Source organism: Nipponia nippon, unplaced genomic scaffold (genome assembly GCF_047370975.1).
Source record: "Nipponia nippon isolate SJK-2023a ecotype South Korea unplaced genomic scaffold, ASM4737097v1 scaffold_5, whole genome shotgun sequence".
NCBI lineage: Eukaryota > Metazoa > Chordata > Aves > Pelecaniformes > Threskiornithidae > Nipponia > Nipponia nippon.
Genome location: NW_028262369.1, coordinates 13,276,268 through 13,291,134, shown reverse-complemented (window position 1 = coordinate 13,291,134; position 14,867 = coordinate 13,276,268). Strand labels below are relative to the sequence as shown.

General features: G+C 38.4%; 1 protein-coding gene across 6 annotated transcripts in view; it reads left to right on the top strand.

The window, feature by feature from the left end:
• The window catches only part of MAD1L1 (mitotic arrest deficient 1 like 1), a 385,042-nt gene that overhangs the window by 33,128 nt on the left and 337,047 nt on the right, over positions 1-14,867 (top strand). For all 6 annotated transcript variants that reach the window (XM_087732706.1, XM_087732708.1, XM_087732710.1 and 3 more), the window contains exon 10: positions 10,565-10,651. In XM_087732706.1, coding sequence (XP_087588832.1) covers positions 10,565-10,651 — 87 coding nt within the window. The remainder of the gene's footprint in view (positions 1-10,564; positions 10,652-14,867) is intronic.

The following is a 14,867-nucleotide window of genomic DNA, read 5'->3' as shown; positions in this document are numbered from 1 at the left end:
ATGTGATCGATAACGATGTTGAAAACAATACAAGAACTTAGGTAAATTAATATTCTGCAAGGATTATCTCGGGCAGGTATCAAAAGAACAAGACTATCAATTTAGTGAAAGCTGTAAAATAGTCAAATATACATATATTGTCAGTACCTAGTCTTGGTTACAGTATTAGCTCCCTTTCTTATCAGACAGAAGCCCTGGTTATCTGTAAAAATGATGTCTCTGTGTTAGTAATTTCCATGAAGTTATGCCAGAAGGGTATGTTGGATACATGTGAGTTATGGGGGGTTTGGGGGGTTTTTTGGGTGATTTTTTTTGTGGTGGGTTTTTTTTTGTTCCACCCCAGCCCCCTTTCCTTGAAAAGAAGCTGTTGTCTGATTTCTAGGCTGGTCCAAGTGTCTTCAAATGCCTTGGAAGTGACCTAGCAGAATGGAACCAGCAGAGGTTCAGTAAAATTATGTCAGGATTACTAACTTGGTCTGTTTATTTGCATAAACATTCTTGCCTAATTTGAAAGCTAAGGAGTTAAGTTTTTTTTACTTGAGATCCTTCCATTGTAACCAGCCATCCCTTCTGGCCCTCAGCTTAGTGAGGAGCAAGTTTGTGAACTAGCTTTTATTCATTGACATGAAATTTAGAAAGACAAGCTTCTGCCTGATCTTCTGGAAGTTTCATTTATTACCTTTATTTTGGCTCTCAGGACACTTTCCCAGCTTCGTGTAATCCCACTAATTGGCCTGGAATAGTTTTCAGGGTTTCTAATGATCCTCTGTCGAATGATATCTCTTTGAAAGATATAACATCTGTCTGTTCAAAGTTTGTTTCCAATGAGCGTATCTTTATATTTCAGTCTGTGGTTTTCAGATACCAATTTTTTTGCTTATGATTACTTACAATTATCCAAATGCGTTGAAAATCTTAGGATACCCATGTGGTTAGAATAAATAATTGGTATTCTGCTGTGATTCTGTTCTTCAGATTAGTCTGATTTACTCCCCACTCCTCAGCCCCCTTGTGAAGCCTTAATTTTTCCCAGCACATAGTTCACACTATCCTCTCTGCCCAGCTGTAGATTGTCAGGATGATTGTTCCAACTCCATTGACAAATGGAAACTATAGGAAAACCTACCCTAATTATGACTCCCTAAAATAAGTAATTTTATTCATTTCATGGCCTTATTTTTCCCTTTAGCTGTTTTTTTTCTCAAATTAAGTTCATGATAGGGTAAAAGTCTTAAAATAACTTTTGCTGCTGTTGCAGTAAAATGGAACTTTACATTATTAAATGTGTTTATATTTTGTGCTCGAAATCTTAAGGGCAGTAGGTACAAAATTACATGCACAATAATTTTCTTTCAGAATCATCATTAATACATAATTACATTCATAAAATTAAATTGCAAATTGGGAAAAAACTTTTGCTTCTTTAATTGTAAAGATTGTGCTGATATCTACTCTAGTATGTGAGCTGCAACAGCTATTTTTGAAAATCCTTTAAGATCATTTCAAACTTAGCTATGTCTGTGCTACTGCTGGTAAATAACTAAAAGGTGCTTCAGAAGTTTGTGGGTTTTTGTTTGTTGTTTTTTTTTTCTTTCCCCCCCCCCCCCCGTTTGGTCTCTAATCTGTGTTGGTTTTTCTGGGAAAAGTTAAACAAAAAGAACTGTTATCCACAGATGTCATCTTAAAGCCTTGAATAGTACAAGGCTATAATTGGTTTAGAATTTCAAACTGAGTGTGAATAAATCCCTAAGGAACTTCAGGATTGCCCTCCTTAATACAGGACTTTTTGGTTTTTTTTTTAATAAGAGATGGAGCAGTGATGAGATACAGTCAAAAAAACGAGAGAGGAGTGGGATGGAGAATACAGTGTTGTGGGCAGTGCTGTCTGACTTGGAGCAGAATGCTGCTTGTTGTAGGAAGTCTCTGTTGCTAGAGACCAAGGATTTTCCTTGCGTCATCCCAAACAATGGTTTCAAAGCATTTCAAAGACACTGGTTCTTGTGGACTAGTAAGTGAAATAGGTTTGTTTTGCTTCCTTGATAACCTGAAAAAGGGAAGACCTTAAGAACTGTTTGTTTTCTTATATTGGAAAAACATTGGATCCAGAATATTTAATAGCTTTGCAGATATGTTCCATGTTTCTTGAGCTGTATATCAAGCGGTTTATTGTTGCCTTTATAAACTGTTTCATTTTATGCAACTGAGTTTAAGCCAAATTAAAATTCTTTTGTGTTACAGCATGATTGAAATATGTGGACTCTCTCCTTTTTTTCCTTTTTTTTTTTTTTTTTTCTGTGGGATAAGGCATAGCACTGCATGCTGCAAGAAGGAATTGATTTCATCTGTATCATACTACCAAAAAGATTGTGGTTTTGGTTTTGTCTAAGGAGAGTCAAGAACAGGGCATGGCAAGTATGCTTTGATTGTTTTGAAAATGTCAAACATAAGTAAGAGTTTGAGTCAATACTTTTTTTTTTTTTTTTTTTTCCAATTCCTTATTTATGCTACAAATCATTACCCTTTGTGCCAAAACCCCCGAAGAGTGGCAACTGAGTTGGGTGGAGAGCAAAGCATGTTTTGCTCCAGTTGTGCCAAGCGGTCAGCCTTGTGCTGTCATGTGAAACAGCAGAGCAATTAAAGGACATCCCTGTGGGTTAGCGTAGTACAAATTGAGCTTGTGTGTGGATATACTTGTCATTAGTAAGAGCTCGAGATAGTTTATTCTGTTTTTCTAGTTAACTCTGTTTCCCTTGCTACTTACGTACTCTCTCTGTGGCAGTACATCTTTTTTCTGTTTAAAGCATAGGTTAGTTTTGCCTCTTAATGAAGTCTAGTCTTGACAGTACTAAAACAAATCTTTGAGAGATAGCATACAGTTAGTCATCCACCCCAACAACGAAAACAATGCCATGAGAGTGGATCTCTTGCAACATAGGTAGCCTGGACTTCTCACCAGTTTTTGAGAGCCAGACTGACAGTTCACGTGTCTCCTCCTTGAGCCCCCTTATTGCTTTTTCCATGTGGCTGATGTTACCTGACTCAGAGTGTAGCACTGTAAGCTCATGTAGAGCTTGAGGATATGTTTTGATGAGAAGACAGCTGAGCCAGTTAACAGCGTCCTGTTGAAAGGGGGAATTTCAGCAAGCCGATTCAGACCTTCAGTGGCAGAAAATGAACGGAGCAAAGCTGGTGACTGCCACTTCAGTGGCAGCAGGCAATTAGATTTGCTCCGCTGCTCTCACTGAATTGCACCTGGAGAAGAGAAGCCTGGAAGTCTACAATGATGATTTGTGTGAGCTGGACCCCTTTTGGAAAAGCAACGCTCTCTAGACTTACTGTGTAAAAAGTTCTGCCATGTGCTCTAGCACTTTTTAATCAAACTACAGAAAACTGCTTTTGTTTCACCGTTCAGAGTTCTAAATTGCACATTATGTGATTCAGTATGCAATGAGTTGACTTCTGAGTGAAGAGTAAAAAAAAAAAAAAAGCTGGCTATTTTTATTTTACCTTCCAAATCAGCAGGTTTGATACTACTGTGTATAACATTCCTTCTCCTTGAGGTCTGTTACAGCCTTTCACTTGTAAGGTTACATTCAACTCTGCAATGTGTGTGCTTACAAAGTGTTAGTGATTTGTGCTGTGCTTGCAGTTAGAGCAGTGGTAGGGATGAGAAAGAAATTTAGAACGTTGAAATGTCTGCCAAATGATTAATTTTATTCAAAAGAAAGATTAATTTTATCTTGTTGAGCTCTTAAATATATCTTTAAAGTAGAAAATAAACTTGAAAAATTAGTTGTTATGATGCTGTATCGTGAACTTTGGGAGAGGAAAAAACTTATTTCATTAAAACCCAAAAAAGTCTATTGACTGGAATCTAAGATAGTTTTCTTCCTTTTCTTTTCTCCCCTCTTCAAATTATGGCTTGATTTGATTAATTGCTAATTTTGCAGTTGCTTCAAAAGAGACATATCAGGGATGTTTGCTTTGGTAAAGAGCAATTGGATTTGTTGATTCTATCTGTACACACTTAAGAGGTTTCTTTTGTAAATGAAGGGAACCTCAGAAGCTGAGATTGCTTATTGCTTTCAGTTTACACTTCAGGCTTCCTCCATTCACTTTGTACATAAAATATTAAGCGTGCAGTTTATTGGAGAAACAGTGTAGGTATACCTTAGTCTTGCTTTTTTGATAGCTCTTAGCACCTTCATTTGAATGAATAAAGGTAAGTGATTGCTCTTCAAAACAATTTAATCAGAGTGTTACAAAACACTAAATGTGTCCTAATTGCTTAGGAAGTTTTGAGAATTTATTTTTGTGAACAATGTGTGTGGCAGATTCCTTACGATATGGTTTAGTTAGGGAGGATGTAGGCATGAAGATGTTAACAAATAGGTGTAACTACCTGGACTGGAGCTTGAAGGGGCTTTCTTGCAAGAGGAGTACTGTTGCAAAACTTAACTCTCAGAACTTCTAGGCTTGGACAGCAGATTTTAGTGGCAATGTTTTCCTTTAGTCTGGTAGAAGGGAGCTAAGGCATGCTCCCAGGGAGGTGATGCATATTTTGAGGGGAAGGAATGTTGAGCAAGTTGCAGTTTTCTGATGCAAACTTTGAGTTAATGTGACCAAATTAAACTTAAGGACTCTGTGTTCCTGTGTTTTGGGAAGTCTGTATGTGCTGTTGTGATTATTATTTGCTGTACTTCTTGAAGGGCAAGTCATCACAGGAGCTGAGCTGCTTTTGGACTTGCTGGTGAAGCTTAAGAAATAAGCAGGAGTCCTGTAAACCAGAGATAGAGGAGTTAAAGAGTTGTAGAGCTCAAATATACAAAAAGGATGTATGGGGGACTCACTTCAAACATACAGGAAGAAACTCTTACAGACATTCCACAGCCTTTCTAATCACACAGAAATATTTAAAACAACTAAAATGCCTTTCCAGAAATCTTCTGTTGTTGTCATGTTATCGTTCTGTGTTTGTTCTTCAGATGCTGTTATTTTCCTGCCTAGGAAGAAGATTAAATTCCTGTTTAAAAGTAGAAGAGGTCCTTCTCGGGGAGAGGAGAATTTCAAAATTCTTGTGTTTCTTATCCATAATATAAAAACAGATAAAGAACAAAATCCAGATTTTATACTTTTAGGAGACTGTCTTAAAAAACAAACAAACCCACAAAAAAAAACCTGGAAATTTTTTTTGATTGAAGAGGAAGAAGCAGATGTGCCCTCCCTTTCTGTGCCTGATTCTCTTAACAAACACTTTAGTAAAGACTTCTGTCTCTGGTCTTTGTCAGTTGATTATGCTTAAGTGTAAAACAGTTTATGAATCCACCTAAAATGCCCTGCCAAAAACCTGGGAATGTTGCATTTCAATTTAATATGACTTAGTTGAGACAACCAAATCTGTGTCATTGTATGTCCATATTCGTATATTCATACTGAATTAAAGCTAGAGAGAGAAATGTTAATTCAACAGACTTCCAAAAGTAAGTAATTCTGGGTAAGTTAGTATTGTAAGTCTGTTACTAGTTTGGTAGTTTTAAGCAAATTTAATTAAAGAAAAAAAGCAGTGAAGAACTTAGTCCTCCAAACAGAGTTGACTAAGTGCCTGTTTTTCTATTTAGTTTTACTTTTGTCTTGCACTTCCATAGTTAAAATTTAATGTCAGATATCTAGCTACAATCAAACCTCTTCCTTTGCTGTGAATTTTGAAACATTTTATAGAAGCAATAAGAAGTTGATGTTCTAATAAATTATAAATTAAAAAAATATTCCAATTTTTACTTTAACATCTTCATCTGCTTAGTGATTCCTGGTTTAATGTTACTTCAGCAGCTAATTCTCAGTGTGTAACTGTCATAGTTTATACTGAACGGTAATAGATCCTTAACTAAGACAGTTCAACAGAGCTTTCTAGCAAATGCCTATGAAATGCCAGTTCTGTGAGTTAAAAAAAGGCATAATAAAATGCGTAAGCCATTTTGCTTGTTAAAAGTTAAAAAAGTGTGCGAGTGGGCGCTTGAAAGTCATTGAGTGGCTTGGATGGGCATCCCATTAAGTTAATTTTTCACTTCATTTGAACAGTTTTAGGTTTTTATCATTCTTAAATTGCTCCTTTTCAAATTATCTGCACTTCAAAGGAAGTCAAAGAGCTTTGGTTAACAGCAGTTTTGTCCCTCTCCTGCCTTACTGTGCTGCTAAGATATGCTGGACTAATTTCCTCATTTAGGACAAAAAATCTTGTTTCCAAATTAGGCTTAAATTCTCCGGTTTGTTTGGTTTTTTGATTTTTACTTAAAAGTTATTGCAGAAGGAAATGTGGTCTCAAGATGGGATGGTGGGACAGAGGAAGAACGTTCTAGCTTTTGGCTCCTTGTGCCTTACCCAGGAGAAAGGAACCACAGTCAGTGATTTAATCTGCACCTGTGTTTTAGAAGCCACTTTTTGTCATTTGTTCTTTGTGTTATCTTTGTAATTACAGACAGCATATGATTCAGTTTTAATAACACGCTGCTCTTGAATCATACCGTTGTGCGTGTTTCATTTACCAGATTTTGCATGGCTGATGCAAACTAAGTGTGGTTTTTTTCGTGGTTCCATGGGCTCCATCGTTACATGGGGAAGGAAGCTCTTTGCAGGGCAAATGTAGTGACAGTGCAGAAAGAAGCAGCTTCTCAGAAAGGGAGTTCTGGGTATGTTTATGTAAGGATAGAGTTTCAAACTTCCCTCAAATAGCAATGGTGATTCCAGTAGTGTTGTTAAGATATATTGTCAGACAGATTCTCTTAAAGCACACTTCTTGGCTTTTTAATACTGGTTTTGATATCAACTGTTCCATAAGGAATGGACAGCGCTTTAGCAAAAATCATATACAGCTAGCCCATCAGACAAAAGGCTCTCAAGGCCAGAATGTGTTAAGTGCGTGTTGGGATGCTGACAAATTTTTCTCTTTGTGGCATTATTTTCAGAAACTTGTGAAATGAGAGGGCTGGTTGGTATTTGCAGTGCTTTGGGAGTTGACCAATTCTCTTCAAATTGAAAGCTCGTCTGATTTAATTTAATTGTGCATGCAGTGTCATTCCTCTGCTTGAAATTGTGTAAATTTGGCTTTTGCCAAATTGTGTGTGTGTGTGATCAGGGTAGGACGTAGACCTCAGAAATGGGCTTTGAGACCTCTCAATAAAGGTATTTGATGGCAGAGTGCATGCAAGGGGTGTTTTTGTCTTTGATCACCTGACATGATTTAGTTTTACAGAAAGTGAACTCTTCTTTAGAGGGGGTTAATACCCATTGGCTTTATTTTCTGTTCTATATCTATGCTGCTTCACTTTTTAAAAAAAAAAAAAAGAAAAAAAGTGTCTAATGCCAATAAAAAACATCCTCCAGAAATAAGTGTAAACCTAAAGCTGCCAATTGCTGAAACTGAGATTGGAAGCTGATTGTTGATTTGAATTGCCGAACAGATGAGGATGATTGTTTTTTATTGGAAATCTGTCAGTAGCTATCATTACTAGAAAACTGGCTTTTATAATCCCATCTCATTTTACTATTGGATTAATTTCAGTTCTCTGTCTCAGTCCTAATACATTATGGTATTCATTTCTGAGAAAATGGGAAAAAAATCAAGGCAAATATACTTTTTTTTTGCCCATTTAAAAAAAATCCGTGCAATTATTTCATTGATAGAGGGACCAAACACTGGTGTTGGGGGCTGGCACTCAACATGGCAAGAGAGATACCTGATACTAACTACCTCGTGATAAATCTGCTATATTTAGTTGAATTATGACAGGCTTCGAACTGCGTTTTTCAGAGCCTTGTTGACTTGGCATTAAATTTTACCGAGATTGTCCATGTAGCAATTGGTGTGTCTGCTTACAGCTTCTTTTTGCCAAACAGACTAAGCATACCCAGTCCATTTCTGTCTGGTGTTTTGTGTTTTTTAGCTCCCAGTGACTCTATAGGTGAAAGACGGTGAAGTGGAAAGGGAAAAATAATTTGTAATTTTTTTTTTCTCATCAGCACTAATACAAAGTTGACGTTATCCTTACCTTATCTGTAGATTTTTCTAGTTAGAAACTACTGTGGAAAGAGAACATCTACTTCCTTAATTCATGGAAAAAATCTGAGTCAGAGGTCCACTTCCTGCAGATAGAAGCTAATGAGCCCATGTTGAAATCAGATTGTAGCTTTATAGACTTCTCTTGTAGGTTTTTTGCTGCTGTCCGTCGTCCCCCGCCCCCCCCCCCCCCCCCCGACATTGTGGAGCATGTAAAACCAACTGTCTTCCACTTTCTGGCATGTGTTATCATTTGGTTCTCCATTTATATACCAGTAGAAAGAACCTGAATCCTCCAACTTGGAAAATAATGTTAGAGCAGTGTTAATTTCAGCTCTTCAGAGCTGAGATTCCAAGAAACCAGTGTTGTTTTTCCCTTGCTCTTGGGGTATGTGGACATGTGACTTGCATCAGACTGGGCTGAATTAGTTCTCCAGTGTTTGCTCTGATGCCCAGCCATTAAGTATCCCTTAGTACAGAGATGGGGAACTGCTTAAATTAAGAATATCTTAAGGCTCAGCTACAGGAGTTATCTAGTGCTGCAGTACATTTGAAAACCTAGGTGCACATTGGCTTAAAATTGACTTGTCTCTGCAACCAGAATTTGAATTTTAGGTGTTTTAATGAAGCCATCTCCAGCTTGGTGTCTTGGTTTGCTCTCAGTTTCCTTGGCCGTTGAGTGTGATATCTTTGAAGGATAGTGTTTCATCCTGTTGTGACAGATTTCTTTGACTGCCGCAGTATGTGTCTCCATTGTCTGAGGAAGACCACATCCATCTGTTTTATTATATATCGACTGTTAAGACTTGCATGTAACACAAGTGGTATTAGAGGCTTCAATATTTTCTGCTGAGGAAGGCTACAAGTGTGCAATTCTGGAAGCAAAAAGCAGGATCCTTTGAATTGGAATTGCCAGAATTGAATCCTGACTATCTGCATCAGCTCAGTGTTTCACTGATTTTCCCTTGGCTGGAAGTGCCAGATCATTAAAGAGAAAAACTGATGCCTTTTCTGTCTGTGAATAGTTTGCTGGAAAGTGGTATCATCAGAGAAATGCCTTCTTTAGTTCTAGATTCAGTCAGAATCCCAATGGTCAAGCTAGAGGCACATCTACCCGTTCAGTTTTTGCAGTGGCAGGAGCCTCATTCTAGGACTGTATTCGAGTAATGAAAATCTGACCAGGCTTAATTTCATCTGCCAGCAGCAGTGAAGCCTTGACTTGCATCTTGGGGGACACGGCAGAATGTGTTTCTACAGATTTCACTTCTGCAAAACTAGCTTCCCACTCGCTCCTTATGCAAAAACCCTTTCAAGGTTTGGGTCACTCTTCCCCTGTGGGGCTGATGCATCTTGCTGTAGAAAAAGCATGTACCCAGTACCGACTGTGATGCCCTTTCCAGCTTCCTTTCCTTTGAGAAGTGTGATTCAGATGCTTCTCTTTTGGGATGGGAAACCCTTTCTGGTTGCTCAAGAGAAAAATCTTTTTGTATTTTTTCATAAGCTGCCTTCATTTTAAGTTGAATGCCTTACACTCACTATTTAAAGAGAGGTCTCCAAAAAGAACAGTTCCCTCCTGTGGAGACTGTTGTGGGATAGTGGTTTCTGGGACTGCCAGACTAGAGTTATCTTGATCCCATTCCACTAGCTTTAAGAATTTGTCATTGGATTTGATGGAAAAATAAACCTATTCCTGAAAACTGCAGAGCTGTTGCTAGCGGATCTGTAGAAATCTTTGATCTCTTTGATAAGAAAAGGTTATCAGTGGTAGCTGAAGCGTTATCTAGAGCTGATGGATTCTCCCCCCTCCCATGGCTCTGGAGTCACTGCTTGTATGAAGGACTCTGAAGTCAGCACACTGGTAATATTGTGGGAACACTGCTTTGAATCACTTATGATGTAGCTGAACCTCTACACTATCAGAGGTTATTCAGCAGTAGCCAGAGCTGTTGAATCGTATCGTCTATATGTACATTTACTGCCTCCTTTTCTTACCCTCTTGGTAATGATCCCATGATCATGCTCCACTGAGAGTCTATAGTTGAGTAGCAATTGGAGAAACACTGGGTGTGCTCTGTGTGTTTGTGCTGAGCACCAGGATGGGGAGGAGGTTGTGAACACCTATTCTTATGTATGTTTAAAAAAAACGTATGTATGTTCAAGTGATAAGCTGTCTGTTCACCTCTATGAATGTTTATGCAGGCTGCTTGCTTTGAAGGATTTGGTCTTGCTGACTCTATGGCTTTAGAGTTAGTTTATGGTTTGAAGTGAACAGTGGTGAGGTGCTGTGACTTGGATGGTGATTACAGCATACAGCAATGGCTTTAATAAAACAGGTTTTTATGTAAGCTGGACAGGATGCAACCCTCTTTTGTTCTAAGGGACTGCAGCAACTTTGGCCTGGTGAAATTGCCTTGGCTGCTTTTGGCGAGACATTTTTTTATGGTTATGTATGGAACATAGTTTTTCAACCAATGATTTGTTAAAAGTTTCTATTTTGTTTTAATTACGTAGGACACCTGATGATCTCTCAAGGCAGATTGTGGCCCTGCAGCAAAGGGAACTTGTGCTGAAAGAGCAGAACTCTACCATCACGAACAGGTGAGTGATACCGATAGTGGATGCTGGTGGCAAGACACTGCTATACTAAAGCTTGTAGAAAGAAACAAGGACTGCAAACTCAGAGAATGGCTCTTTAGATTTCCTTGCTGTTCCATGGAGTCTGCTATGCTTTCTTCTGTTCTTTCCCATGTTGATGAAGAGTTTTTTGCTTGATTAAGTCCGTGCAGGAAGAAGATGAACTGTGGGTGGATGCGGGGAAGAGTTCATCCAGCTTTATTTTATGAGCTAATGTGTTTGCAAGGGGAAGTGAGCTGCTTTTCCAGACCATCTCACCTGGAAAGGGAATGTCACAGCAAAATGTGCAAAGTAGTCAGCTGGGTACGGGAAAGGGAGTAAGAGCCCTGAGGGCTGTGGTTTGACTGCTTAGAGGACCAGTTTGGATGGATGGTGGTGGAAAAGTATGTTTGCAGTTCTGGTGGCAAAGTACTGCTAGGCTTTGGGAGGAGCAGTCTGTTTATAGAATGATATGTATTTGAAACTAGAGTGTGTTTAAGCCTTTGCCCTGGTGTGGGAGTGAACACCTAATAGGGGAAATGAATTTGTGTGCCAGAGCTTAACTTTCCAGACTGCATTGGTTACACACAGCATTTCTTAACGTGGTTCCATAGCGTGCCAAAAAGCACTCCTCACCCCTGATGCATGTATTCTTGCTTCTCACACTGTTTTATTTCCTCACATAGGAACCCATTGTATGTTCTTGTTAAAAACAATACCTGTATCTTTCTAAAAGGCCCTTGGACTGTTTGCATTGCCAAGGTGTTAGTTGACTTGTCTAAGCAACAGAAGTGTGGAGAATTTCAGCCTTTTGTGTAAACATGTTGAATGTAAAGCAGTCAAATACTGTGTAACTGAGCACTGGACAGGCACTCTTAGTTTGTCTTGGGCTGCATTTGCTAATGTGTCTCCTGAGGTATGTGGTAGATTTTCGTTCAAGAGATGACTGCACTCTGGGCTCCACCTTACTATTGATGGGCAGGATTCAAGCTGGGTGTTAAAAGCCTCGTGTGTGTTGCTGCTGTTAATGAAACTATTTAGTCAGTTGTAAAATTGTTAGCCAAGTGTAAATTCCCACGAGTGCAGCCGACCAAATTGTTTTGTGGTTTTTGCTAAGAAGTTTAAAGGGGGAAAAAAAGTCTCACCAATATAAAAAAAGATGTTTCACATATTAAAAATAAACCAAGCAAACCCTCAAACCCACAACTGATCAAATGATCACATAAAAGAATGGTGGTAACGTTTGAGTTACTGACTTTTTTTTTTAGGCTGCTTCTCACAGTCTGTCAGAAATGCTTTTTCTAAATTTATTAGTGGCCAAGGGGAATCATCTGTTGAAAAAACAGCCTTTTGGTGGTGCTTGTTCATGCTGGATATAATTGTGCCAATTTAGTTTAAAAATAAAAACATGATTAAGATTACTTTTTGATTTCAAGTGAAATGAGCTGTAAAGCTGCTTAAATTAAAATTCTAACATTTTCTTGATGCAATGCTGTGTGTCTTTTCCAAAACTGATAATTTCATCTTTCTTCTTTCACGTACCTTATTCTGTCTTAAAATGTAGGCAATAAGATACATTTTTAAAAACCTTTCATTACAGGTGATTTGAAAGTTCCCAGGAGAAGGTCTTGAGTCTTTGGAAATAAAACCTTGTTAAGGAAGCAAATCTAATTTTCTCTTTTCCCTGAATGACATCCAGATTTAACTGATGGTCTTCTCTTTTATGTGTTTCATAATAGTGTTCAGAATGGTCTGTGTATTACAGTAACTTAATATGTGATGATGACTCCCTCTAGTGATTGAGCCCAGCACTTACCTGGTTTTCTGTTGTTTTTTCAGCTACAAGTTCTTTTGCCCTTAGTTGAAATGTGTTAAGTCTTCAGTACTGACAGTGCTATGTTTGGTTTATAAAGTCGGTGGTCATGTGTGTATAGAGCAATGTGCAGTATAATGACAAAAGAATTTTTGCCTGCCTTATGAAGCTTTGATTAATTTTCTCCATTAAAATTAACGATTTGGTAGATGCTTAAGAAGACATCATCAGAAGTTGGCATCTGAATTTATTTTTTGGCAATGAAGTGGAGTATCACAGATAGTCCTTGCTTACCTGTTGGTACAGTGCAGAATTCAGTTTAGTAGAAGAGGTTTGAGTGTGGTGTTAAAGATGGTGATATGACCACCTTCCCTAAATGGCGGGTATTGAGTCTTTGTACAGCGAATGTATGTTTGGTTGTCACTGAGCTTTTGAACACAGGCAGAAGAGTGCCTGCAAGGGTTTTGTTTTGTTTTGGTTTTTTGCAAGCTGATTATTCTTTCCCTCAGTCTTTACACTGCACTCGTCTTACTGTTTTTTATTCCCAGTGATGGTACCTTTCCCACATTCTTTAGTGACTATGATAGTCACTTGCCAGCTACTATTTGTCTCACAACCTGATAAATAGTCCCCAGTTTCTTTTTGATAAGAGGACATGCTTGGTAGAGAAGCAGGAGTTAATTGCTAATATAGTGGAATATGAGCAGGACTTGACTTCAGAAAACAAACCAGGCATGGAAAAGGTATCACAAGGGAACAATTTGCTATGTAAGGTCCCATCCATTTCTGTAAAACTGGAGACAGATCTAGCTCAAGTGCTTTCCATGTCCCTTAGTTGATAGAATGGCGAGTCATGGTATACAAACACACTGGTAACAGCATTTTCCAAATGGCATATGGCTTCACTAAACAGACTAAATTTATTTTGTCTCATTCTTCCATTCTTGAACTGCTTTCCATTTATTACTGTATATTTTTTTAGAGCCAGTGTTTCTGTTACTGTAAAGGCAATAGAGTTCATCACACCACAAAAAGGCTATATCATTACACATCAGCCTTTGCATTGATATTCCCCCTGCTTCTGGCTTGGGGATCTGAAGTGCAATCTGTGTTTTGTATAACCTGTGCAATTGCCAGTGTCTCAAGACCTTCCAGAGATCAAATGATGATGCATATCATATTTGCTGTATCACTCAGATTGGATGCTTTTAGACATAGAACCACAGGACTGAATTTCCCGAACAGTGGGTTTAAAGCAATTTCTTTTAACACTGATTGTTTACATGTTTGAGTTGTGTAGACTCCCTAGGAGTTTGCTATTTTTGCTAGGGAGGAAAACCTTCCTGTGGTGCTAGCATGGAGGAAGAGGAGAGGGTCACTCTTGCACTGAACACATAAGCGGCAGCTCACGCCTCTTTGCAACTTCAGGATCGCTGAGTAATGATGTAGCTGAAAGTGCCATTAATAGCGCGTGATGGAATCTCACTGCTGTTTTGGAGTGTGTTGCTACAAGTTGTGTAAATAGAGTAAATTATACTTTCAGCAGTAACAGCGGGAAGTATTGTGGAGCTCTGTAACTGCAGAACAAAGATAACAATCCAAAGGTGTAAAGGCTCAAAAGAAGATTGCTGTTTTGGTAGCATGAACTCTACCTGCTCTGCTGTTTAGGAGAAGGTAATGAAAGAAAGGTGTCTTATTAGTGGGTCAGTTTAACCATGCTGCCATCATTAGTTTATGCACGTTTTTCTCCCTAGAGTGTGAATGCTACAGGCGTGGTATGTTGAACTGTACTTTTTCAGAAAGAGTTGATAGTTGTAGCTTGTAATGTGGAGAGTTGGCCAAGCGGTTTATAAGCTTTTGTCTTATCGCAAAATGATGTAGTACTTACACTATTTTTTTAAGTGAGAAAAGCTGCATATTTATTTTTTTCCAGCATTCTATCTGCATATTTGGAATTTCTGGACAGATTTCCTAGAACAATACTGACAAAGCATTCTAGAATTTGAAATGTAGGGGAAAACTTCCCTTCTCATCAGTGTTGTCCTCTGAGATGGCTAAGCGTGAAGGAATGACACTGCTGACAGTTTGATCTTTGCTTCTATTCTGAAAGACAGGCTATGAAAATGTACTTTTTTTGGTTACTTCTGGTGCCTCCCAAAGTGATAATTTCTTTTCTACTTTTGCCCTTGTTGTCTTAAGTGTAATATGACTTTGGACCATTGAGGTATCTTGTAGAAGGTCAAATACAAGGAAACACACAGGCGAAGTTATTACTGAGCAGGATGAAGGACAGAAAGAAAAACTGAAGAGGAGTAAATCTTTTGCTTCTGGTGTTGGGATCCTGGAGCCGATGGCTTATTCTTATCGCCTAGTGTCAGAAACCCAGCC